The 24,052-nt window shown below is 41.0% G+C and overlaps 2 protein-coding genes across 8 annotated transcripts in view; both read right to left on the bottom strand.

Annotated features, from left to right (window-relative positions):
• Positions 1 to 24,052, bottom strand: part of LOC149248810 (lipase-like) — a 430,114-nt gene that overhangs the window by 361,567 nt on the left and 44,495 nt on the right. The window lies entirely within an intron of this gene.
• LOC149248811 (uncharacterized) lies at positions 17,451 to 18,320 on the bottom strand. The gene is made up of 2 exons (XM_089456113.1): positions 18,183 to 18,320; positions 17,451 to 18,058 (listed from the first exon to the last, which is right to left on the bottom strand). Exons 1-2 carry the CDS (start codon positions 18,308 to 18,310, stop codon positions 17,563 to 17,565), a joined length of 624 nt encoding a protein of 207 aa, XP_089312239.1. The 5' UTR covers positions 18,311 to 18,320; the 3' UTR covers positions 17,451 to 17,562.

The following is a 24,052-nucleotide window of genomic DNA, read 5'->3' as shown; positions in this document are numbered from 1 at the left end:
TATAGGCTGCAAGTCAGGGCTAAAACCTCTCCACTTGAGAGGAAATCCCCCACACATCTCCTCTTCTTATAGATTCTTCAAATGATGAATTCCAAGACCTCTAGACCAAGACCAATACCCTTCCAAGACCAAGTCTGACCTTCTTGATGATGTGCTTCCTTTGTCCAAGTCAAACCTAGTCAAATCTCTTCCAGTTGCACAACTTCGATCCCCAGCTACAAAATTTCAGCCTCTACTACAAGTCTGAAATTTTCGGCCCCTACAATAGTTGTTGCTTCAACATGTGTGAGCAAATCTAGGGCTTCCAAGGCTTCCTTTGACCTTTGCTTGAGTGTCTCCTTCTAGGGATTTTAGGTGACCTAATACACCTTCCTTTGACCTTCTTTCTGCAATTTCCTTAACTTAAACCTTGCAGCAACAAAACCCTAGCCTTCCTCCTTCGCACATGTGAGAGAGAGAAATAACCCAAACACTAGTCCTTCGCCCTTCTTCCTTCTTTGCTAGCCTTCTTTTGCTCTTCTTTCTCTTGAATGATGAGAAAATGAGTGAGTGTCCATAGAAGGTCGAGTTCCCTCCTATATATAGGCTTCCAAGGAGGGCGACATGCCCTAATTGAGGTTGACTTCTTAGTTGCCAAGTCGACTTGGTCTTGGAGGGTACTTTGACAATTTTAAATACAAAGATAATTATTTTTACTAGTTACATGTTGATTTTTAATGTACCTTGGACAAGTGGTTTCCCATGGGTTAGTCTCTACCTAGGGAAAAGTGTCCAAAATAATTCTTTTCCTAAATGTGACTTTATAAGTCGTAAAGTCAATGTTAAATTATAAAGTGAAAAGTGACTTTAGACATAAAGTACAATGTAGGTACTTTATTTAATGGGTGAGTTAAAAAATAGAAAGTGAGAATTAAATACACATTTATTCTCATCCCTTCATCTAAATGAATCTGAGCCATTAGATCTTAGGGTTGCTCAAAATTCATTCAAGGAAACAAAAAGGGGAAAAGAAAAGAGAGACAACATTCATTCTTCATGAGCAGATTGGAGAAAGGAGGTTGAGAACTGGAGAAAAGTTCTGAAGGAGAAATTTGTTCCAGCAAGATGAAGGAGTGATTTTTGGGCAAAGCTGGGCATGGAAATCAAGGCATAGAAGACAGCAGAAGGTACAATATGAACAGCATTGAATGTTGTGAGTTGCACTCCGTTCGAGAGAAGTTTTTGAAAAAAAATCCATATAGTGGTACAGAAATCCGTGCAGTCCGTACAATCGTATCTATATCAGTGTTGTTAAAATCGCGATAAAATCGTAAAAGCGCGATTTTTTCATTTAGCCGATTCAAATCGCGATTTTTATACATAAAAATCGCCACTTTTTTTTATAACGATTTTTTTGAAAAAATCGCGATTTTTTATGTTAAAATCGCCAGAGGCGCGGGCAGCGGGCGTTTTATATAGAAAATCGATTTTTCTTTTATTTCATTCAGCAGTCCGCGCGGAGGAGGAGGAGAAGAAGTGAGGGAGAGGGTTGCCGTCGGATTTGGGAGCGAATCCAAGCGATTTTAGGAGGAATCCAAGCCAAGATCACCAATTTGTCCATAAACCAGGTATGTAGATTAATTTTTTTTTGTTTTGGTTCTATAAAAACTTTGTTTTTCATTGTTTTTAAAGAATTTTTGGAAATTTTTCATTGATTTGGGATGGGTTATTTGTTATGACTATGAGAACCAATTTTTTATTTTTATTTTCTCATTTTCTTTAAACATTGTTTAGTTTTTTTTATTTTTCATTGTTTTTTGGCATTTGGTTGGGTAACTTGGGTTTAGAAATTGGGATTTTGGAAATAATTAGCTTGTAATTTTGCAAATGCTAAATTGTAATTTGTATTTACTATTATCATTTATGTAATCCTAAATTCCTATTTCCTAATCCTTATTTTTCCATAGGTTTGCAAATTCAAAATTCAAAAACAAACATGCCAAGGAAATTGGATCCTTTCTGGGAATATGGTGACCCTAAAACTCCGAATGATAGACAAAACTTGTATTGCAAGTTGTGTGGAAAGGAAATATTCGGGGGGGTGTACAGGTTGAAGTTCCACCTTGCACAAATCCCTGGACGTGATGTGGAGCCCTGTCTAAAGACAAATGCTGAAATTATCCAAAAAGCCATGAGAGCATTGGGAGAATTAGAGCACACTAGAGACGCCAAAGAAGAACTCAAAAGGCAACTAAAAAGGTCAGCTGAAGGAAGTGGGCCAAGTGGCACAGGTTCTACTGCAGCGTCAGTCAATCCGGTAGCTGCATCATCATATTTTGTTCCTCGAACCACACCTGGTTCACAACCAACTATTGGTTCAATGCTAAAAAGAACTGAAAAAGAAAAAGCTGACAAGTTGATGACAAAATTTCTCCTCTGGAGTGATATTCCTTTCAGCATTACAAGGAATAATCCATTTTTCCAACCTACTGTTGATGCTATTGCCAGTGTTGGCCCGGGGTACAAACTCCCTTCTCTTCATGATTTCAGAGGCCGGCTTCTTCAAGATGAAAAGCGTGACTGCACCCAAAGATTGGAGGATTTTAGGGCATCATGGGCACAAACAGGATGCACTGTTATGTCAGATGGTTGGACTGACCAAAAGGGGAGAACCCTTATAAACTTCTTGGTTAGTTGTCCCTTGGGGACTATGTTTATCAAATCTGTTGATGCAACTCATCAAATCAAAGATGCAAGAACTTTATGTGATTTGCTGGATGTGTTTATTTTGGAGGTGGGTGCAGAAAATGTTGTCCAAGTCATAACGGACAATGCTGCAAATTATGTTGCTGCTGGTAGAATGCTTATGGACAGGCATCCTGCTTTATTTTGGACACCTTGTGCTGCCCATTGTATTGATTTGATGTTAGAGGACATTGGGAAAATTCCCTTTGTCAAAGAGGTTGTTGACTCATCAAAAAGCATCACAAAATTTATTTACAATCACACATCTGTGCTTAGCTTGATGAGAAAATGCACCAACAACAAAGAGTTGGTGCGCCCCGCCATTACACGGTTTGCGACGAGTTTCATATCTCTTCAATCCCTCTTGAATTCTATGTGGGATTTGAAGAGAATGTTTCTTTCAGAGGAGTGGCGTGCTTCGTCAATGAGCCACAAACCAGAAGGAGAGGCCGTCTGCAGAGTAGTTTCATACCAGGAGGACTTCTGGGCGGGAGTGCAGGAGGTGTGCGCTGTTACAGAACCTTTGGTAAAGGTTCTTCGGTTGGTTGATGGTGAGAAGCCCGCAATGGGCTATTTGTATGAAGCCATGGATAGGGCCAAAGAAGCCATTCGGTCCTACTATGATGACAAGGGAGATGATGGGTTCCAGAGACAACTCCTTCTATGGAACGTCATTGATGAGCGATGGAACAACACACTCCATCGTCCCATTCATGCTGCTGGGCTTTTCCTGAACCCTGCATTTTCTTATGCATGTGGGTTTAATTTTGATGTTGAGGTCATGGAAGGATTATTAACCTGTGTCCAGAAGATGGTGAGATCTTCAGAAGAACGTATGGAGATCTCTAGACAAATTGAGCAATATAAGTTGTCAGGTGGCTTATTTGGCTTTGAGATGGCTGTCATTGATAGGACGGTTAAAATGCCAGGTATTTTTTAGTTTGTAGTATGTACTTTGTTTCAAATTTCATTGTTTCTTCAAATTCCATTTTTTTCTTATGTTTATTTAAAATTTTATTTGTAATTTTGTTGTAGACGCATGGTGGAAGATGTATGTGGCAGAGTACCCCTTTTGCAAAATCTTGCCATACGCATCCTCAGCCAAACATGCAGCTCCTCGGGATGTGAGCGCAATTGGAGTGTATTTGAAAAAATACACAACAAGAAGCGCAATAGGTTAACACTTAAACATTTAAAATATTGCAAATTTCCAAATAAATTTTTGAATTCATTAAAGTTTTAAACAATATTTTTTTTATAATATTAATTATTAATTTATTATTTCATGAACTTTGTACAGGTTGGAGTCCCATAGACTTAATGACATGGTCTATGTCTACTACAATCTTCGATTGTGGGTGAAACAACTAGAGAAGACACCTGATACGGAAGCCATCTCATTGGATGGGATTGACACCACTTCTGAATGGAGGGTTGAGACCGAGAGGCCTCTCATGGATCCCACTGAGGATTGGTTAGTGCAGGATGAGGGGGAGGAGGAGGAGGAGGAGGAGGAGGAGCAGGAGCAGGAGCAGGAGCAGGAGGAGGAGGAGTTGGAGGAGCAGGAGGAGGAGGTGACACCGCCTACCAGGGCTACCCGGGCTACCACTACCACCAGTAGAGGACGTGGTCTCCGTCCACCTCAGCCTCCTGTAGCTGCTACTACTAGTTCTTCAGCTTCTAGAGCACGTCAGACTCCACTGCCATTTCCACCACCACAGGCACCAGCTTCTACATCTAGAGGGAAAGAGAAAGTTGTGCCATTTTCTCGCAAGAGGGGCAGAGGAAATCAATAGGATTAGACTTTCATTTTATTGTATATGACATTATGACATGATGAGATACATTATCATATTTTTTGTTGATATTTTGAGGCTGAGTTGGACTTGGGACTCAGGACTTACTATTCAGGACATGATTCAATGTTATGTGTGATTTTAGCGCTAGAAATGATATTAAACATCTTATATATTAGTTTTTTTATCATATTTATGTGTCAATGTATTTATTTTATGTTGTAGATGGTTTAGATATTAAAAAAATTGAAAAAAATTGAAAAAAAATGAATATTTTTGTGCCAAACGATTTTTTCCCGCTTTTTTCCGATTTTTTCCCGATTTTAACGATTTTTTCCGCTTTTTTCCCGGCGCCGATTAAATCCCGATCGCGATGTGTGCAACACTGATCTATATAGTACATATTTTCAGCTTCAAGTGGGCACGGAAATCGAGGCAAAGTGGGTATAGTTTTCAATGAGTTTTGGGCTGAAGAGATAAGTTGTATTTTGTTGTTTTGTTTTGTCTACAAATGTATTTTTCCTGAACTTCAAAGATAAATAAATTTTAAGAGCTCTCTAACAGATTTTCCCCGGAGAAGATTGAAGGGGTTTTGCCTGGGTCTAAGTTAACCAAAAATCTGTATGTACTTTTATGTGTGTTGCTGGTCTGGTTATGTCCATATTTATTTTCAGCATGTGTTGACAGTCCCATGTGTTTTAATCTGAAATTTTCATTTCCATAATTCTATATGTTGAATGTATGTTTATGGGAAGGGCATTTAACTGAATGGGAGTGATAAGGTGAAATTAAAACCGGGTTGGGATTGCAGGAAACATTTTTTTTAGTCATCAAATTTCAACATGGTATCAAAGCTACAGGCTGAAAATTGCAATTTGAACAGCAGACAGTAGTTTGGGACAGCAAACAGTGGTTTGGACAACAAACTGAATTTTTGGACAACAAACTGATATTTTGGGATAGCAAGGTGTGCTGGAAAGTTCATTTCTCCATTTTCTTGGTTTTGTAAATTTTGGACAGCAGTCATGGCCATGTTCTTAAGGATAGAGGATAGACTGGATGGGATATCCAACTATGTCGTTTGGAATGACAGAATCCAGACAGTGTTTGAGGAGGCAGCAGTTTGGGACATAGTGGTGCAAGTGGTTGTACTTCCTACTATTGCAAATGAACTTGTTGAATTCACAAAAAATAATGCAAAGGCAAAAAGGATTTTGATGGACAGTCTGAAGGATCATGTGGTTCCTCAGGTGAGAGGAAACACATATGAATATAAGATGTGGACAGCTATAACCATTCTCTATCAGAGTACCAATGAGAGCGGGAAGATGGTACTCAAAGAACAATTGAAGAACATTAGAATGACAAAGGCTGAAAGCGTAGTTCATTATCTTGGCAGGGTCAAACAAGGAAGTGATGATTTGACTGCTATTGGTGAGGCAGTTGCACCCACAGAGTTAGTCAGGATAGTTGTAGCGGGACTTCGTAAGTCTTTGGAGATCTTTGGATATGTTGTTACCTTTAGGGAGAATCTTCCCAATTGGGACAGATTCTGGGATGATTGTGTGCAACATGAGATACGGAAGACTGGCAGTGGTGGGGTGAAGATAGCAGATGAGGAGGATGTAGCCTTGACAGCAAGGGGGAAGAACAAAGGGAAGGCCAAGAAAGGGGCCTCATCCAATGGGGCTAAGGGAAAGGAAAAGAAGAAGAAGAAAGCTACGGATATATCCAAAGTCAAATGTTGGGCATGTCAGAAGATGGGACACTATGTTGCTACGTGTCCTAAGAGGAAGAACAAGGGGAAGAAGGGCATTGCAACTTCAGCAGAGGTGGAGCAGTTTGCTTCACAGTTTGACCAGGACTTTGCATTTATTACTTCCACATTTAGTAGGAGTACATCATCTGATGTGTGGTACATAGACAGCGGGGCTTCCCGCCATATGACAGGTGCACGGGAGTTCTTTTTAGAGCTTGCAGAGAGGGCACTTGATATTGAGATTGTACTAGGAGATGACCACACTGTGAGAGTTGTTGGTGTGGGGACTGTGACCTTTGAGAGGGAGTCTTTGCCTCCTTTGAAGGTCATGGATGTTTTGTATGTTCCGAGGATGAAGAAGAACTTGATTTCAGTGTCTTCTATGGAGAAGGGGTTTGACATCACTTTCTCAGGAGGGAAGGTATTGATGCATCCCAAAGGAGCTTCCATCACTTCGGCCAAAGTGATTAGAATCCGCTCTGGGAAACTATACAGGCTCAGTTTTCATTCAGCATGAGCATTGGTGAGTAGCACATCTGGTAGCACTCACACTAGTACCACCAACAATAGAGACTTGCGCGAGTTATGGCACCGGAGGATGGCGCATATGCATCATGGAGCTTTTAGAGTACTAAGGGAGATCACTACTGGAGATAAGCATTATGAGGTCTACAGAGGGTGTGCTTTGGGCAAGTACACCAAGTTCCCATTCCCAACGAGCAACAGCAGATCTATAGGTATACTAGACTTTATTCATATTGATGTTAGTGGTCGTATGTCTCATGTGCCTTTGGGTGGTTATGAGTATTATGTTATATTCATTGATGACTACTCTAGGAGGACTTGGATATATTTCCTGAAGACCAAGGGTGAGGTCTTCAGTCGCTTTAAAGATTTCAAAGCTCTTGTGGAAAAGCAGACAGGTAGGAAGATTCGGGTCTTGAGGTCAGACAATGGTGGTGAGTACACCGATGGTGGGTTTTCTGACTTCTGTGCACAGGAGGGCATTAGGAGAGAGTTCACGTTTCCTTACAACCCCTAGCAGAATGGGGTGTCTGAAAGGAAGAATAGAGTTGTTGTTGGGGCTGCTAGAGCGATGATTCATGATCAAAGATTGCCTTTGTTTTTGTGGGCTAAGGCCTACAATACTGTTGTTTATCTTCAAAACAGGAGTCCTCACAGAGTATTGGGGAATATAACTCCGGAGGAGGCTTTCACTGGAGAGAATGTTGATTTTGGGTAGCATCGGATGTGCTCTAGCCATGAAAATTGGTGAAGAGGTTAAAGCACATGAGATCTCCAAGACCCAGAAATAGTTTGGCGAAATTCTACCCGGTGAAGGAGATATTAAAATAATTAATATTTTTAATGGGTTCCTAAGTCTAAACTTAGGAAAATAAAAATATTAATGGGTATTAATATAAAACTTGGTTAGAAGATTCTAAATGACATGGATCAAGCCAAATCTAATCTTAGCCGTTGATTAGAGATGTAATCTCGATCGTTGAAGACTCGACAGAAAAAGTATAAGAGGAGGCTTGAGGGTCAGTTGGAGATACACCAGAGTGATCAGTGAGTTCGATTTTCTAGAGCGGGGTTTGCTAAGAGAAATCGAACCAATGATCAGAGTTGCAGCGAGGGGCAATGAGTGCAAGGCAGAGAAGCAGAGATAGTGCAGGAAGACCAACGCAGAGGAAGAGAGGCAGACACAGAACCAGAGGAAGCCACGCGTAGGCTAGCAGTGACTGCGTAGAGGCCAAAAGGGTCTGCGTGAGTGACGCAGAGGCTGCAGAAGTGACGCAGAGGGCCAGAGAGGTTGTGCAGAGCCTCAGAGGGCTGACGCAGAGGCCAAGAGGGCTGACACAGTGCCTCAGAGAGGTGTTGGAGAGGGTTTCGTGGAGCAGACTTTCAGAATATCTGCTTCCGAAGAGAGGTACTACTGCCAGATTATTTTCTCTGTCGGGTGAGCTAGTTTGGCACCCAGTGTACTCAAGAAAAGTTGCTTAATAATAAAAACCCCCATAATCGCTGCACCGGTTTTCCGAAGTTGGGTTTTTCCGGAGACAATTGTCCAAAAATAACAGTGTCCCTTGTGTGTTTGTCTATTTCTTTCAGTTGTTGATTTGTAGATGGTTGAAACTGTATTGTGTTTATTTCAGTGTTTATATGGTTAAATAACTTGTTAGTAATTAAACAAGTAGGTGAAATAAACCAGAGAATACAGATAAAATTTCTAACAAGTAATACTTAGAAATTTCAACAAACAAGCCTCATGTGGCACATCTTGTATCTTTGGATGTCTCACATATTCTTATATCCCCAAGGAGCAGAGGACAAAGTTGGAACCCATGGCAGAGAAGGGTATCTTTATGGGTTACAGCGAGACTTCGAAGGCCTATCAGATCTTCATTCCTTCTAAACAGAGAGTGGTGATTAGCAGGAACGTGAAGTTCGAGGAGGAGAGGGCCTATCAGAGATCACGAGAGTATGATGAGAGAGAGTCACAAACTTCTCCTCAATAGGGAGGTCAGGTACAGGGAGCATGACCTCAAGGTCCTGGATCGACTAGTACAGGAGGTACTTCAGTGTCAATGACATCTGGGGCACCAGTGGCGAGTTCAACAAGCACTTCTTTAGGGGTCCACTAGTACAGAGTTCACATGGCACTTCAGCTGACACAGGCACAGGTGCCAGTACAGGTTCTTCGAGGACAGGTGCTTGTACAAGCACACCAAGGTCAGTTGGCAGACCTTCAGGTTCACCAGACTGGGAGGCAGAGGATGAGGTTCCCTATGGGGAAGCTTCTTCAAGGAAGAGGAGGCCCAAGTGGCTTCAAGATACCTTGAAGGAAGCGGAGTCCGTTGGTCCTCCGAAGAGGGTGAACCGAGAGAGTGTGCCACCTGAGCGGTTTTGTAGTTATGTAGCCAAGGCTACCAGCATTGTTGACTCTGAGCCTACTAGCTATGAGGAGGCTACCAACTAGGAGGTATGGAGAGAGGCTGTGGTGGAGGAGTATGCCTCTATCATTAAGAACAATGTTTGGGAAGTGATGCCTAGACCTGAGGGCAAGTCAGTTGTGACTTCCAGGTGGCTCTACAAGATCAAGCATGCTGCGGATGGTAGCATTGAGAAGTTCAAGGCGAGGTTTGTGGCTAGAAGGTTCTCACAGATAGAGGGAGTTGACTATGATGCGACCTTCACTCCCATAGCTTGGTACACTTCTATCCGGTCCCTTATTTCTATTGCTGCAGAAATGGGTTGGCAGATCCATTAAATGGATGTGAAGACCGTATTTCTGAACGGAGTTATAGAGGAGGAGGTGTATGTTGGGCAGCCACAACGCTTTGAGGTACTTGGGCAGGAGACCCATGTATGTCGGTTGAGGCGAGCACTCTATGGACTTAAGCAAGCTCCGAGAGCTTGGTATTCAAGCATTGATACTTACTTGCAGCAAATGGGTTTCACGAAGAGTGATGCAGATCTGAACCTATATTACATTGTTGTAGGGGACGATCCGCTCATTCTTGTGTTGTATGTTGATGAATTGTTCATTACTGGGGCAAAGAGACTGATTAGTGATTGCAAGGAGGATCTTTCTATGGAGTTCGAGATGAAGGACATTGGGCTTATGCATTACTTTTTGGGGCTTGAGGTGTTGCAGGAGGAGAGGCATATCTTTCTGGGGCAAGGGCAGTATGTTGTGGATGTGTTGAGCAGATTTCACGTGGCAGAATGTAGACCCATGTCTACACCTATGATCACCAACTGGAAGAAGCTTCATGCTTCAGATTCCAGTTTGGTGGATCCCACATTGTATAGGCAGCTTATTGGGTCCTTGATGTATCTGGTCAACACTAAGCCAGATATATGCTTTGCAGTGAACACACTTAGCCAGTACATGGTTGAGCCTAGGAAGGTGCACTGGGTAGTTGCAAAGCACATTCTTCGCTACGTACAGGGGACTTTTGATTATGGTCTGGACTATAGGCGGGGAGATGGAGTGAGGTTGGTAGGTTACACAGATTCAGATTGGGCAGGCTGTGCTTTTGACAGGAAAAGCACTTCAGGGTGTTGCTTTGGATTGGGTTCGGCAGTTGTGTCGTGGTTCAGTCGAAAGCAAAAGTCAGTTGCTTTGAGCTCTTCTGAGGCTGAGTATATGGTTGCTAGTCAGGCTAGTTGTGAGGCCATTTGGCTTCGCAAGTTGTTGTATGGCCTATTTGATCAGGAGTTGAGACCGATAATTATTCACTGTGATAATCAGAGTTGCATTAAACTCACGAAGAATCTAGTGCTTCATGACAGGTCAAAACACATTAACATCAGATATCATTTCATCAGGGACTATGTTCAAAAGGGGGCAGTGAAGCTGGAGTATATATCAATAGATGAGCAGGTGGTCGATGTTCTCACGAAGTCCTTGCCAAGAGGCAAGCATGTCCATTTCAGGGACAAAATGGGTGTGGTGAGAAACACTTTCCTTGGTAAGAGGAAGTGTTGGTTTTTAATGTAACTTAGACAAGTGGTTTCCCATGGGTTAGTCTCTACCTAGGGGAAAGTGTCCAAAATAATTCTTTTCCTAAGTGTGACTTTCTAAAGTGAAAGTGACTTTATAAGTCGTAAAGTCAATGTTAAATTATAAAGTGAAAAGTGACTTTATACATAAAGTACAATGTGGATACTTTATTTAATGGGTGAGTTAAAAAAATAGAAAGTGAGAATTAAATGCACACTTATTCTCATCCCTTGATCTAAATGAATCTAAGCCATTAAATCTTAAGGTTGCCCAAAAGTCATTTAGGAAAACAAAAGGGGGCAAAAAAAAGAGAGACTGCATTCATTCTTCATGAACATATTGGAGAAAGGAGGCTGAGAGCTGGAGAAAAGTTCTAAAGGAGAAATCTGTTGCAGCAAGCTGAAGGAGTGATTTCTAGGCAAAGCTGGGAATGTAAATCAAGGCATAGAAGACAGCAGAAGGTACATTACGAATAGCATTGAATGTTGTGAGTTGCACATCGTTCGAGAGAAGTTTTTGAAAAAAACAAAACAAAACAAATTTTGAAAAAAAAAGTCCGTACAGCGGTACGGAAATTTGTACAGTCCATACGGAGTCCGTACAATACATATTTTCAGCTTCAAGTGGCCACAGAAATCGAGGCAAAGCGGGCACGGTTTTCAAGGAGTTTTGGGCTGAAACGATAAGTTGTATTTTGTTGTTTTGTTTTGTCTGCAAATGTATTTTTCCTGAACTTGAAAGATAAATAAATTTTTAAGAGCTCTCTAACAGGTTTCCCCAAAGAAGATTGAAGGGATTTTGTCTAGGTCGAAGTTGATCAAAAATTTGTGTGTATTTTTATGTGTGTTGTTGGTCTGGTTATGTCCATATTTATTTTTAGCATGTGTTGACAGTCCCATGTGTTTTAATCTGAAAATTTCGTTTCTAGAATTCTATATGTTGAATGTATGTTTATGGGAAATGGCATTTAACTGAATGGGAGTGATAAGGTGAAATTAAAACCGGCAGGAAACCTTTTTTTAGTCATCAAATTTTATCATTACAATGTGCCTGACGAGGTCTTCTTCATATGACAATGAATTCTTGACCCTAGGACAAACCCTAGAAGCACTCAATGGGTGCTTGACCTCTAAATAAAAAGACCTTGAGCATGAAACCCATGCTACAAAAATAACAATAATAATTTTTCTTTCATTTTACAATATACAAGAATCAAAAGTACATTTCATATTTATGAAGACCAAACCTAGTTACACATTTCAACACTCCCTCTTAACTAGGGAGGTATTCATAATGGTACATGGACATTCTCAAACTGAAGAGATCTCATAAGAAGAGTCAGATTGGTAAGCCATCTCTTTGCATCATACCAACCAGCGTTGTCACATAGAAAGACCTTAACTAACAGCGCTATCTCTCAACAAGATCAGAGCACAATGTTGGCGAGACCAATCACTAATAGACACCATCATTGTCTCTCAAGGAACATAGCCCACACGAGTGTTCACAGAGTATGTCCTTTTAAGACAATTACTATCTTGGAATAACACATCCTCAATGAATTTCCTCTTCAACTACTCTTATCTTGGATACCCTACCTCATCCTCAAAGAGTATCGAAAGCCAGATGCTTACCCAATCCTCCATTCTTTCTTCACAAAGTGAAGACAAGAATGATGTGTCTATCTCTCCCTCTCAAATAGGGAGGATATATAAACCAATCCAAGCTTGTCTCTCAAATACACAAGCTTCTTATTAGGAAGAGATTTTGTCAAGATGTCAACTACCTGTTCATCAATGGAGATATACTATAGTTGCAACACTCAATCTTGCACCAACTTTCGAATGTAGTGATCCCTGTTATTTTTGTGCTTTGTCTTTCCATGAAACATTGGGTGTTCAAACAACCTTATATAGTTGGTGTTGTCACAATGTATCATTGTAGGGTCCATTGGTCCTTCAAACAAGTCGGACAACAACTTCCTCAACCAAACAGCTTCTTTTCTTACTTCACAAGCTGCAATATATTCAGCCTCAGCGCTACTCAAAGCAATCAATTATTGCTTTCTACTCATACAAGATATCATGGAGGATCCCAAACTAAAACATCCTCCAGTAGTGCTTCTCCCATCCATCTCACTATCTCCCCAGTCGGAATTTGTATATCCAATCACGTGGACATCATTCCCCTTATCATACTTCAGACAGTAGCAGATTGTTCCTTGCAGATATCTCAATATATGCTTGTGGTTGTTATCCAATGATCATGCTTGGGCTCTACCTAGAACTGACTGAGAATATTCACAGCAAAACACGTCTGGTCAAGGATTTACCAAATACGTCAGACAGCGAATCAATTATCTATACCTTGTTGGATCCACAGGGCTTGATTCAGAACTTCTTAGCCTCTTCAAGTTTGTGACCATAGGGGTTGTCATAGGATTGCAATCCATGATGTCAAACCTTTTCAGCATCTCGATCACATACTTTCCTTGACCTAGATAAATCTCGTTAGGTTCTTGCCAAATTTACAACCCCAAATAATAGTGCATCAGCCCTAGATCCTTCATATTGAATTTTGTTTCCAGTTGTTTCTTGCACTCTTAAATACGACCTTCTACACCTGTCATGAGAAGATCATCCACATATAGGAGAATTATTATGGGCTCATCCTTCACAAACTTGATATAGGGATTTCAATCAATAGAACTCTTCGAGAAGCCCAATCTTTGAAAGTATGTATCCATCCTTGCATACCACGCCCTCGGTGCTGCTTAAGGCCATAAAGTGCCTTCTTTAGCCTGCAGACATAAGTCTCTCTATCTTTTACTTCAAATCCCAAGGGTTGTTCTATATAGACTTCTTCATCAATAGTACTATTACCCACGACCTGTGGGTAGTGTCCATAGGAGAAAATTTTCTCCTAGATGGTCCTCAGTCGATAGCTAGCAGCCTCTTGCAGCCACCAGATAGCTCGATGTGCCACTATCTCTGCCACCTAAGCTAGTCATGTGGTCCCTCACCCATATTTTATGATCGCATGTTTGAAGGTGAGCCTCCCAAGTCCCGACCCCGAAGGTATGGCTTTTGATTGGTGTAGTCGCATAATTTTGTTTACTTATCATGGACAATTTTGGGCATGGATTAGTGAGGGCATTCGACGAAAAGAGTGGGCTAGGTTTTTACTCTTGTCTCCTCTGCCCGATTTGGTGGTTAGCTTTGTATCCTAGTCCCATGGGATCTCCTTTAATGGCCATTATCTTTGGGTTAGCACTACATGGGAAATCTTGATTTTGGTTGTGTGGTCCCACTTCCCGACACCATATACATCACTCCCTTCCGCTCATTCTAACCCCATTCATCATTTTTCCCATCCGGGTCCACATGTGTCCATTGGGTCCACATAGGGTTAGCCTTCCCTTCCCCTTGTCCACACCTTGGGTCGGGCCTGGAACGATGCCCCAGAGTTTGATGCAGCTAAAAAGAAAAGAAAAAGCATAATTTGGCCACTCTTAACAAGAAGTGTACCACAAAATGAAAAAGATGGTCGGGACTCGGGACTACAAATTTAGCACGTGGACAAAAGCCAAACATGAGCTCTACCCTTTATTTATGGCCATCACCCTGGTTCTTATGGGCCCTAGATGAGCCCCCTCCACATTAAGGAACCCATGATTGTCCCAACCCCTGGTGGGAAATGAAATGCCCCACCTTAAAAGAGGGTACCTACTGCTATATCTTACACATCATTCTCTCATCCCCTAGAGCCCCGAGCAGTTTTGAAGAAAAATCAATCAAAAGGCAAAAGGCATATGAAGAAGGGTGGAAAAACAAAAGTCGAGGTAACTCATGTACCACTATTGTCTCCCTCCTACACTCATATATAGCTACCCTCATGTACCACTATTGTCTACCCTCCTACACTCATGTGTAGCTACCCTCATTATAGCTACCCTTATACCATGACATGTGGCCTGGATCCTTCCCCTGATTCCCACTTCATTCCATCACTATATCACATACCACCTACCACTTGATGGATGTACCACAGACATGTCACCCCCTTTAAAGGCTGAAACCGCATAATAAGGTCCTTGGTTAACCCTTTCATTGAGCTTGGAGACACTTGTACATGCCAAAGCCAACTATGGAAGGGCCTGCCACCATGAAGTGCCCCATTGATTCCATGATTTGTAAGCCCTTTTACTTGATTATTATAATGATTTGTTGTATTGGAGGGCAAGGGGATGCATTGGATCTTATGCAAGATTGCAGGTGGGTTTCTATTTGGTGTTTGGTCTCCCTATACAGGGTCCAAGCCCTCCAGAGGGCCACATTGGCACTTATAGGGTGAGCGTTGAGAGCCATGGGCCTCCACCATAGCAAACAACACTTCTTGGATCCCCAGCACTATTCAATGATTGCTCGTGTCCCACCATTTGGATGAGGATGATGCACCTGGTTCACCATGTCCAGTCAGCTCCAAACTTGCAACATACACTTGGCAGATGTTCCAGGGTCCAGATGAGTATGTGTCTCACTGCAGGAGACAAAGGGAAGGCTTATGTCATCATCCTAGCCCTTACAGATGGCTTACAGGCATTATCGATCCACATGGAGACCCATGAGGATGTCATTGCGCCCCCACACCCACTTCGCAACACCACATGTGAATTGCTTGGAAAAGAAAGGGCCAACCCCTTGTCCACTATATTTGGAACCTTTTCACTCAACTTGGCACATTTGGACTCCATTAGGCCTCCTCAATGGCCCAACGACTCATCATATTCATTGTTTTGCCCCATTGAGAGGCTACTCTTTATCGAGCTATCTTGGTGGGCTTGTCACCAAGTCATGTCATTACTGTTTTATTATTTGGGGCTAAATTAGGCCAATTAGGCAAATCGAATCCCCTCAAGTGTTGTATAAATATGAGAGAGACTCATTCTAACCTCTCATCATCACTTGGATTGGATTAGTAACCCTTGAAAGAATTTCACACTTTTTGCTGGGATAACTTCTGGAGATTTCTTGCTCATTGAAGTAGGTCTAGCACATGTCAAAGTGTTATAGGTGAGTCAAATAGTCAAAAAGAAATGTTGAAGGCCTTAAGGGCATGTTACACCATGTATAAATATATATTAAAGTTAAAGGGAAAACCTCCAAACAAAGTCAAGTCCACTCCTATGTTATGGCACCATCAAGAAGCTCCTTCAAGCATACAACTCCACCAAAGAACCATCTGAAGTCCGCTCTAAAATTCGGCCTACAAGTAGTCAACCAAGTCGGCCTACAAGTCGGCCTAAATGGAGGGACAGTCCTTTATTTATAGAGGTTGTCCACTCCAAATAGAACGCACTACTTCACTCTGAAATCAACGCAGTAAAGAGGCTAACAAAAGGACGAAAAGAAGTCTTCTAGGGCAGCGAAGGAAGGAGAAAGAAGTCGAGGTAGACGGGACTGTTCTTCTAGAGTCAACATAGCCACACGTGTGAGAAATGAAGGGTCTGCCTGCGGTCATTACAGCAGGAAATCACAGTGATATATCTCTCTGTTTTTGGGCTACAAACAAGGCCTACTAGGCCTTCTATCCAGGCAAAGAGGGAAGGACATCAAGCGAAGTAAGAAAGAAGAAGACCAAAGTATAAAGGAGTGTTTCTAGGGCTAGAAACAGTCACACGTTCGAGGTGCAATGAGGGTATGTCTGAGCCATAACAGCAGCTAGTGAACAGTACATTGTTTGGGTGAGAGATCAAGCCTACAAGGACTCCCAAACCTAGCGAAGGAGCCTATCTCTCTAGCAAAGGTGAAAGAACTCTAATTGGAAGGCGAAGTGCTGGAAGAACTGTCGGGGAATAAGGTGCAGAAAGAAGGAGGGAATTGACTTGTGCTTGGAGGTTACTCTTATCAGAGGTCTAGGGTTTGGCATTGATCAATAGAAGCTTCAATAAGAAAAATTCACTAATGGGTTTTCCTCTCAAGAGAAGAGAGGTTTTGGCCCTGCCAGAGAGCCAATATCTTGTGTTCTTGTTCTTATGTTTTGGTAGCAGTTTGATGAAGTACAAACACATCCATTACTAAGAAGAAGAAGAAGAAGCTAACAAGAAAAGTAAAAAGACTCAACAAATTGTTATCAAGTAACGAAGAATCAGACTACACTACTTTGCCCTAGATTCTTCAACATGGTATCAGAGCTAAGGTGACACATCAAGGAAAGGGCAACTCAAGAACACTAATCAAGGAGAAGCATCTACTAAGTTGAAGCATCAAGACTAGAAGTCTCAATCACTTCAGGAACAAGAAGGGTCTACAATCCATCATTCATCAAGGAGGTCTACAAAGCTCAAAGAAGAGCCTTACATAAAGGCACCTACAAAGAAGCGCAGATTGAAGCAGGACCTACCAGTGTTGCACACATCGCGATCGGGATTTAATCGGCGCCGGGAAAAAAGCGGAAAAAATCGTTAAAATCGGGAAAAAAGCGGGAAAAAATCGTTTGGCACAAAAATATTCATTTTTTTTCAATTTTTTTAATATCTAAACCATCTACAACATAAAATAAATACATTGACACATAAATATGATAAAAAAACTAATATATAAGATGTTTAATATCATTTCTAGCGCTAAAATCACACATAACATTGAGTCATGTCCTGAATAGTAAGTCCTGAGTCCCAAGTCCAACTCAGCCTCAAAATATCAACAAAAAATATGATAATGTATCTCATCATGTCATAATGTCATATACAATAAAATGAAAGTCTAATCCTATTGATTTCCTCTGCCCCTCTTGCGAGAAAATGGCACAACTTTCTCTTTCCCTCTAGATGTAGAAGCTGGTGCCTGTGGTGGTGGAAATGGCAGTGGAGTCTGACGTGCTCTAGAAGCTGAAGAACTAGTAGTAGCAGCTACAGGAGGCTGAGGTGGACGGAGACCACGTCCTCTACTGGTGGTAGTGGTAGCCCGGGTAGCCCTGGTAGGCGGTGTCACCTCCTCCTCCTGCTCCTCCAACTCCTCCTCCTCCTGCTCCTGCTCCTGCTCCTGCTCCTCCTCCTCCTCCTCCTCCTCCTCCCCCTCATCCTGCACTAACCAATCCTCAGTGGGATCCATGAGAGGCCTCTCGGTCTCAACCCTCCATTCAGCAGTGGTGTCAATCCCATCCAATGAGATGGCTTCCGTATCAGGTGTCTTCTCTAGTTGTTTCACCCACAATCGAAGATTGTAGTAGACATAGACCATGTCATTAAGTCTATGGGACTCCAACCTGTACAAAGTTCATGAAATAATAAATTAATAATTAATATTATAAAAAAAATATTGTTTAAAACTTTAATGAATTCAAAAATTTATTTGGAAATTTGCAATATTTTAAATGTTTAAGTGTTAACCTATTGCGCTTCTTGTTGTGTATTTTTTCAAATACACTCCAATTGCGCTCACATCCCGAGGAGCTGCATGTTTGGCTGAGGATGCGTATGGCAAGATTTTGCAAAAGGGGTACTCTGCCACCATACATCTTCCACCATGCGTCTACAACAAAATTACAAATAAAATTTTAAATAAACATAAGAAAAAAATGGAATTTGAAGAAACAATGAAATTTGAAACAAAGTACATACTACAAACTAAAAAATACCTGGCATTTTAACCGTCCTATCAATGACAGCCATCTCAAAGCCAAATAAGCCACCTGACAACTTATATTGCTCAATTTGTCTAGAGATCTCCATACGTTCTTCTGAAGATCTCACCATCTTCTGGACACAGGTTAATAATCCTTCCATGACCTCAACATCAAAATTAAACCCACATGCATAAGAAAATGCAGGGTTCAGGAAAAGCCCAGCAGCATGAATGGGACGATGGAGTGTGTTGTTCCATCGCTCATCAATGACGTTCCATAGAAGGAGTTGTCTCTGGAACCCATCATCTCCCTTGTCATCATAGTAGGACCGAATGGCTTCTTTGGCCCTATCCATGGCTTCATACAAATAGCCCATTGCGGGCTTCTCACCATCAACCAACCGAAGAACCTTTACCAAAGGTTCTGTAACAGCGCACACCTCCTGCACTCCCGCCCAGAAGTCCTCCTGGTATGAAACTACTCTGCAGACGGCCTCTCCTTCTGGTTTGCGGCTCATTGACGAAGCACGCCACTCCTCTGAAAGAAACATTCTCTTCAAATCCCACATAGAATTCAAGAGGGATTGAAGAGATATGAAACTCGTCGCAAACCGTGTAATGGCGGGGCGCACCAACTCTTTGTTGTTGGTGCATTTTCTCATCAAGCTAAGCACAGATGTGTGATTGTAAATAAATTTTGTGATGCTTTTTGATGAGTCAACAACCTCTTTGACAAAGGGAATTTTCCCAATGTCCTCTAACATCAAATCAATACAATGGGCAGCACAAGGTGTCCAAAATAAAGCAGGATGCCTGTCCATAAGCATTCTACCAGCAGCAACATAATTTGCAGCATTGTCCGTTATGACTTGGACAACATTTTCTGCACCCACCTCCAAAATAAACACATCCAGCAAATCACATAAAGTTCTTGCATCTTTGATTTGATGAGTTGCATCAACAGATTTGATAAACATAGTCCCCAAGGGACAACTAACCAAGAAGTTTATAAGGGTTCTCCCCTTTTGGTCAGTCCAACCATCTGACATAACAGTGCATCCTGTTTGTGCCCATGATGCCCTAAAATCCTCCAATCTTTGGGTGCAGTCACGCTTTTCATCTTGAAGAAGCCGGCCTCTGAAATCATGAAGAGAAGGGAGTTTGTACCCCGGGCCAACACTGGCAATAGCATCAACAGTAGGTTGGAAAAATGGATTATTCCTTATAATGCTGAAAGGAATATCACTCCAGAGGAGAAATTTTGTCATCAACTTGTCAGCTTTTTCTTTTTCAGTTCTTTTTAGCATTGAACCAATAGTTGGTTGTGAACCAGGTGTGGTTCGAGGAACAAAATATGATGATGCAGCTACCGGATTGACTGACGCTGCAGTAGAACCTGTGCCACTTGGCCCACTTCCTTCAGCTGACCTTTTTAGTTGCCTTTTGAGTTCTTCTTTGGCGTCTCTAGTGTGCTCTAATTCTCCCAATGCTCTCGTGGCTTTTTGGATAATTTCAGCATTTGTCTTTAGACAGGGCCCCACATCACGTCCAGGGATTTGTGCAAGGTGGAACTTCAACCTGTACACCCCCCCGAATATTTCCTTTCCACACAACTTGCAATACAAGTTTTGTCTATCATTCGGAGTTTTAGGGTCACCATATTCCCAGAAAGGATCCAATTTCCTTGGCATGTTTGTTTTTGAATTTTGAATTTGCAAACCTATGGAAAAATAAGGATTAGGAAATAGGAATTTAGGATTACATAAATGATAATAGTAAATACAAATTACAATTTAGCATTTGCAAAATTACAAACTAATTATTTCCAAAATCCCAATTTCTAAACCCAAGTTACCCAACCAAATGCCAAAAAACAATGAAAAATCAAAAAAAATAAACAATGTTTAAAGAAAATGAGAAAATAAAAATAAAAAATTGGTTCTCATAGTCATAACAAATAACCCATCCCAAATCAATGAAAAATTTCCAAAAATTCTTTAAAAACAATGAAAAACAAAGTTTTTATAGAACCAAAACAAAAAAAAATTAATCTACATACCTGGTTTATGGACAAATTGGTGATCTTGGCTTGGATTCCTCCTAAAATCGCTTGGATTCGCTGCCAAATCCGACGGCAACCCTCTCCCTCACTTCTTCTCCTCCTCCTCCGCGCGGACTGCTGAATGAAATAAAAGAAAAATCGATTTTCTATATAAAACGCCCGCTGCCCGCGCCTCTGGCGATTTTAACATAAAAAATCGCGATTTTTTCGAAAAAATCGCGATTTTTTCGATAAAAATCGTTATAAAAAAAAGTGGCGATTTTTATGTATAAAAATCGCGATTTGAATCGGCTAAATGAAAAAATCGCGCTTTTACGATAAAATCGCGATTTTAACAACACTGGGACCTACATCAAGCTTCAACTCATCAAGCAAATCTCATCATCAAGCAAGTCCACTTGAAGAAGGCAACTTGAAGAACATCAAGATCCAGGGAAGACAAGCCATCAAGCCTTCAAGGAGGAAGCAAATCCATTACATCTCAAAATCTATTAAGTAAGTACATGTCCCCTTCTGAATATGTATCAATGTCTTTTAGCAAGGAAAGCAATAAATTGGTAGGTACCAATAACTCTCTTGCATGGAAGAAGAGGACTGATCTACTACTTAAGGAGAATGAACTCCTAGAGCATGTCAAAGGGAATATCACTATCCCTGCTAAGGAACAAACTCAAGCCTTAGACAAGTACAAGAATCAATCAAAGACTTTTTCATTCCTTATGTCTCCAAGTTTGAGACATCAAAAGAAATTTATGATAAGCTAGTAGAGCTATTCTCGGTATCTACAACCAGAGAAGTAATATCTCTGAGGAATGAATTATACAAGATGAAGATAACAAAGGAAGGAATAGCTCCCTACTTCATGAAAATCTCTGAACTGAGAGATCAACTTCAAGAGCTTGGGGAATTCACGTCTGACATAGAGATGACAAATGTAGTATTCAATGCTCTACCTGAGGAGTGGGGAAACTTCACATCAAGCATATATGCCAAGAAGGAAGCAACCACTCTCAGTGAAATGTGGTCTCTATGCAAGACAACGGAAATCAGGTTTAAGGCAAAAGAAGATGTGGGATCAAGGGAGGAAGCATTTGCTACCATGGCCAAAAGAGAGGGTAAATTTGGCAAGTTTGGTCCACGAAGAACAAACAACAAAGACATGTCCAAAATCCAATGTTTTGGATGCCAAGAATATGGACACTACAAAAGGAATTGTCCTAAGCTTAAGAAGGACAGCGACAACAAAAGAAAGACAGAAGAAGCTCACATAACTCAAGAGATGAAAGAAGAAGGAAAGAAGCAAAAGAAGGAAGATCCTCTGGATCTCTACTATGACTAGGTCAAACTCTTTACTTCTAGACTTCTTTCAAAGTTTTGAGTAGGATAGGAGCATGTAGGAATAAATTAAAATTGCATGGCTAGAAACATCCTCTAGAATCTAGCAGCATGATGTACATAGAATTCTAGATACTCATGAAGATGTAACATTTATGATAAGAACAAAAATGCATAAGTAGAAATATCTTCTAGAATATAGGAGCATGGTAGATATAGCTCAAGATATTCATGAAGAAGAAGCATACCTAGTATAGGACCTCATCCACAATGAAAGAAAAATTGATCATGATTAAGAATCTTAGAAGACCTCCATCATCAAAGGAAAAGAAACATTTGCAAGGCAAGGATCTTTAAGATCCTATGATGGAATCTTCAAAAGAAGGTTCATGAACCAAGGCAGATGTCTCATTGGGAATCCCATTCATGGGATTCAAGAAAAGGATGATATGCAGGCAAGCTAAGATGAAGCAAGAAGGGCCACACCAAAGGATGATCAAAGGAGAATCAAGATGAGGTATGTATGCATCAAAGTTTAGTCATGTTATCATTTGTATATTATTGAGTCATGGGATAGTTCTATAACATGATCAAGCATGAAAGAATCTCTTTCACCAAGAACATGCTCGAAGGCATGTACCACAATTCAATGAAGGTCAACAAAAGAATATGCTCACATGAGGAGCATAAGATTGCTGACTAAGAAGCAAGAAGAAAACGCTGACAAGTCCAGAAAGCAAGCAATGAAGGAATGCTCTCACAAGAAGCATTAGATGGTTGACCTATCTATCTAATAAGAAGCAAATGAAGAAAGAGATCAAGCATGTGGAAGAACACCATGATCATCGAGAATCACTATCTAACAAGATACTTTGAAGATATCTCCCAAAAGAAGGCAAGACAACTCTGATAAAGGAAGAAAGGACCCTTGACACCTATGAAGGCCTTGGAGATATAAAAGATGCAGATAACTGATTCTACTCTATGAAGATGTCGTGATGAAGAAACCATCCAACAAAAGGCAATGTTGAAGCAATATCAGGATGAAGTCATGATGGGCTACTAGGTCGAAGCATGTAAACAAGCAAGTACAACGAAGCATCCATGAGAAGAATATTCTAAAGCATGGACAAGATGACAAAGGAGTAGCCAAGATGACAAGAAAACTTGATGTATGACATGAAAGCCACTTTCCTCGAAGGAAGCAATGACATGACAAACCAGGGAAGAAAGTGATCGATGGATAGTGCCTACCTAGAAGAAGTTCAAACAAAGACTTCATGACATCAAGAAAGGAAGGAGATCAAGCAGTTGAAGGACCCACGAAGAAGAAGTTGCTGATGAAGGAAAGAGTCCCCAGTTAAGAGGGAGCTCTGACAAGTCCCTAATCAAGAGGGAGTTTTGGATCACCCTTGATTACAAAGGAGTGACAATTGTGTTTTCCATTTCATGGGTCATGCACTAGACCAGGACTAATAGCCATAAGTCTAGATGAAGGCCATGAATGGAAATGTAGACACAAGATAGACACAACATTCTTGTCTTCACTTGGGAAGAAAGAATGGGAGGATTAGGTAATCATATGGCATCCGATACTCTTTGAGGATGTGTAGGGCATCCAAAACAAGTGTAGGCAAGAGGACCGATATTCTTTGAGGGCTAGGAACCCAAGATAAGAATAGTCCTAGAAGTTCATACTTAGAGAACACTCGAGTGGGTATGTACCTTGAGAGACAATAATGAAGGTGTCTATAAATCATTGGTCTCTCCAACATTGTAGCTCATGGTCTCGTAAAGAGATGGAGTAGTTAGTTAAGGCCTTGCACTATGAAAACGCTGATGGATATGATGCTATAACAGATGGATTGCTAATCCAGTTTCTCTTATGTGAATTCTTCAAGATTGATAATAGCCAAACACCTTGTAATGTTGTATGAATACCTCCCTAGTTAAGAGGGAGTGTTGAAGGAAAGTGTAACTAGGTTCGGTCTTCATAAATGTACTTTTGATATTTGTACTTATTCAAGAAAAGAAATATTATTTTATAATATATGTCAATGAGTTTCTTGCTCATTGAAGTAGGTCTAGCACATGTCAAAGTGTTATAGGTGAGTCAAATAGTCAAAAGGAAATGTTGAAGGCCTTAAGGGCATGTTACACCATGTATAAATATATATTAAAGTTAAAGGGAAAACCTCCAAGCAAAGTCAATTCCACTCCTATGTTATGGCACCATCA

Source organism: Pinus tabuliformis, chromosome 7 (genome assembly GCF_031772625.1).
Source record: "Pinus tabuliformis cultivar Carrire ecotype Pingquan chromosome 7, CPIR1, whole genome shotgun sequence".
NCBI lineage: Eukaryota > Viridiplantae > Streptophyta > Pinopsida > Pinales > Pinaceae > Pinus > Pinus tabuliformis.
This window is presented reverse-complemented; position numbering and strand designations above follow the sequence as displayed.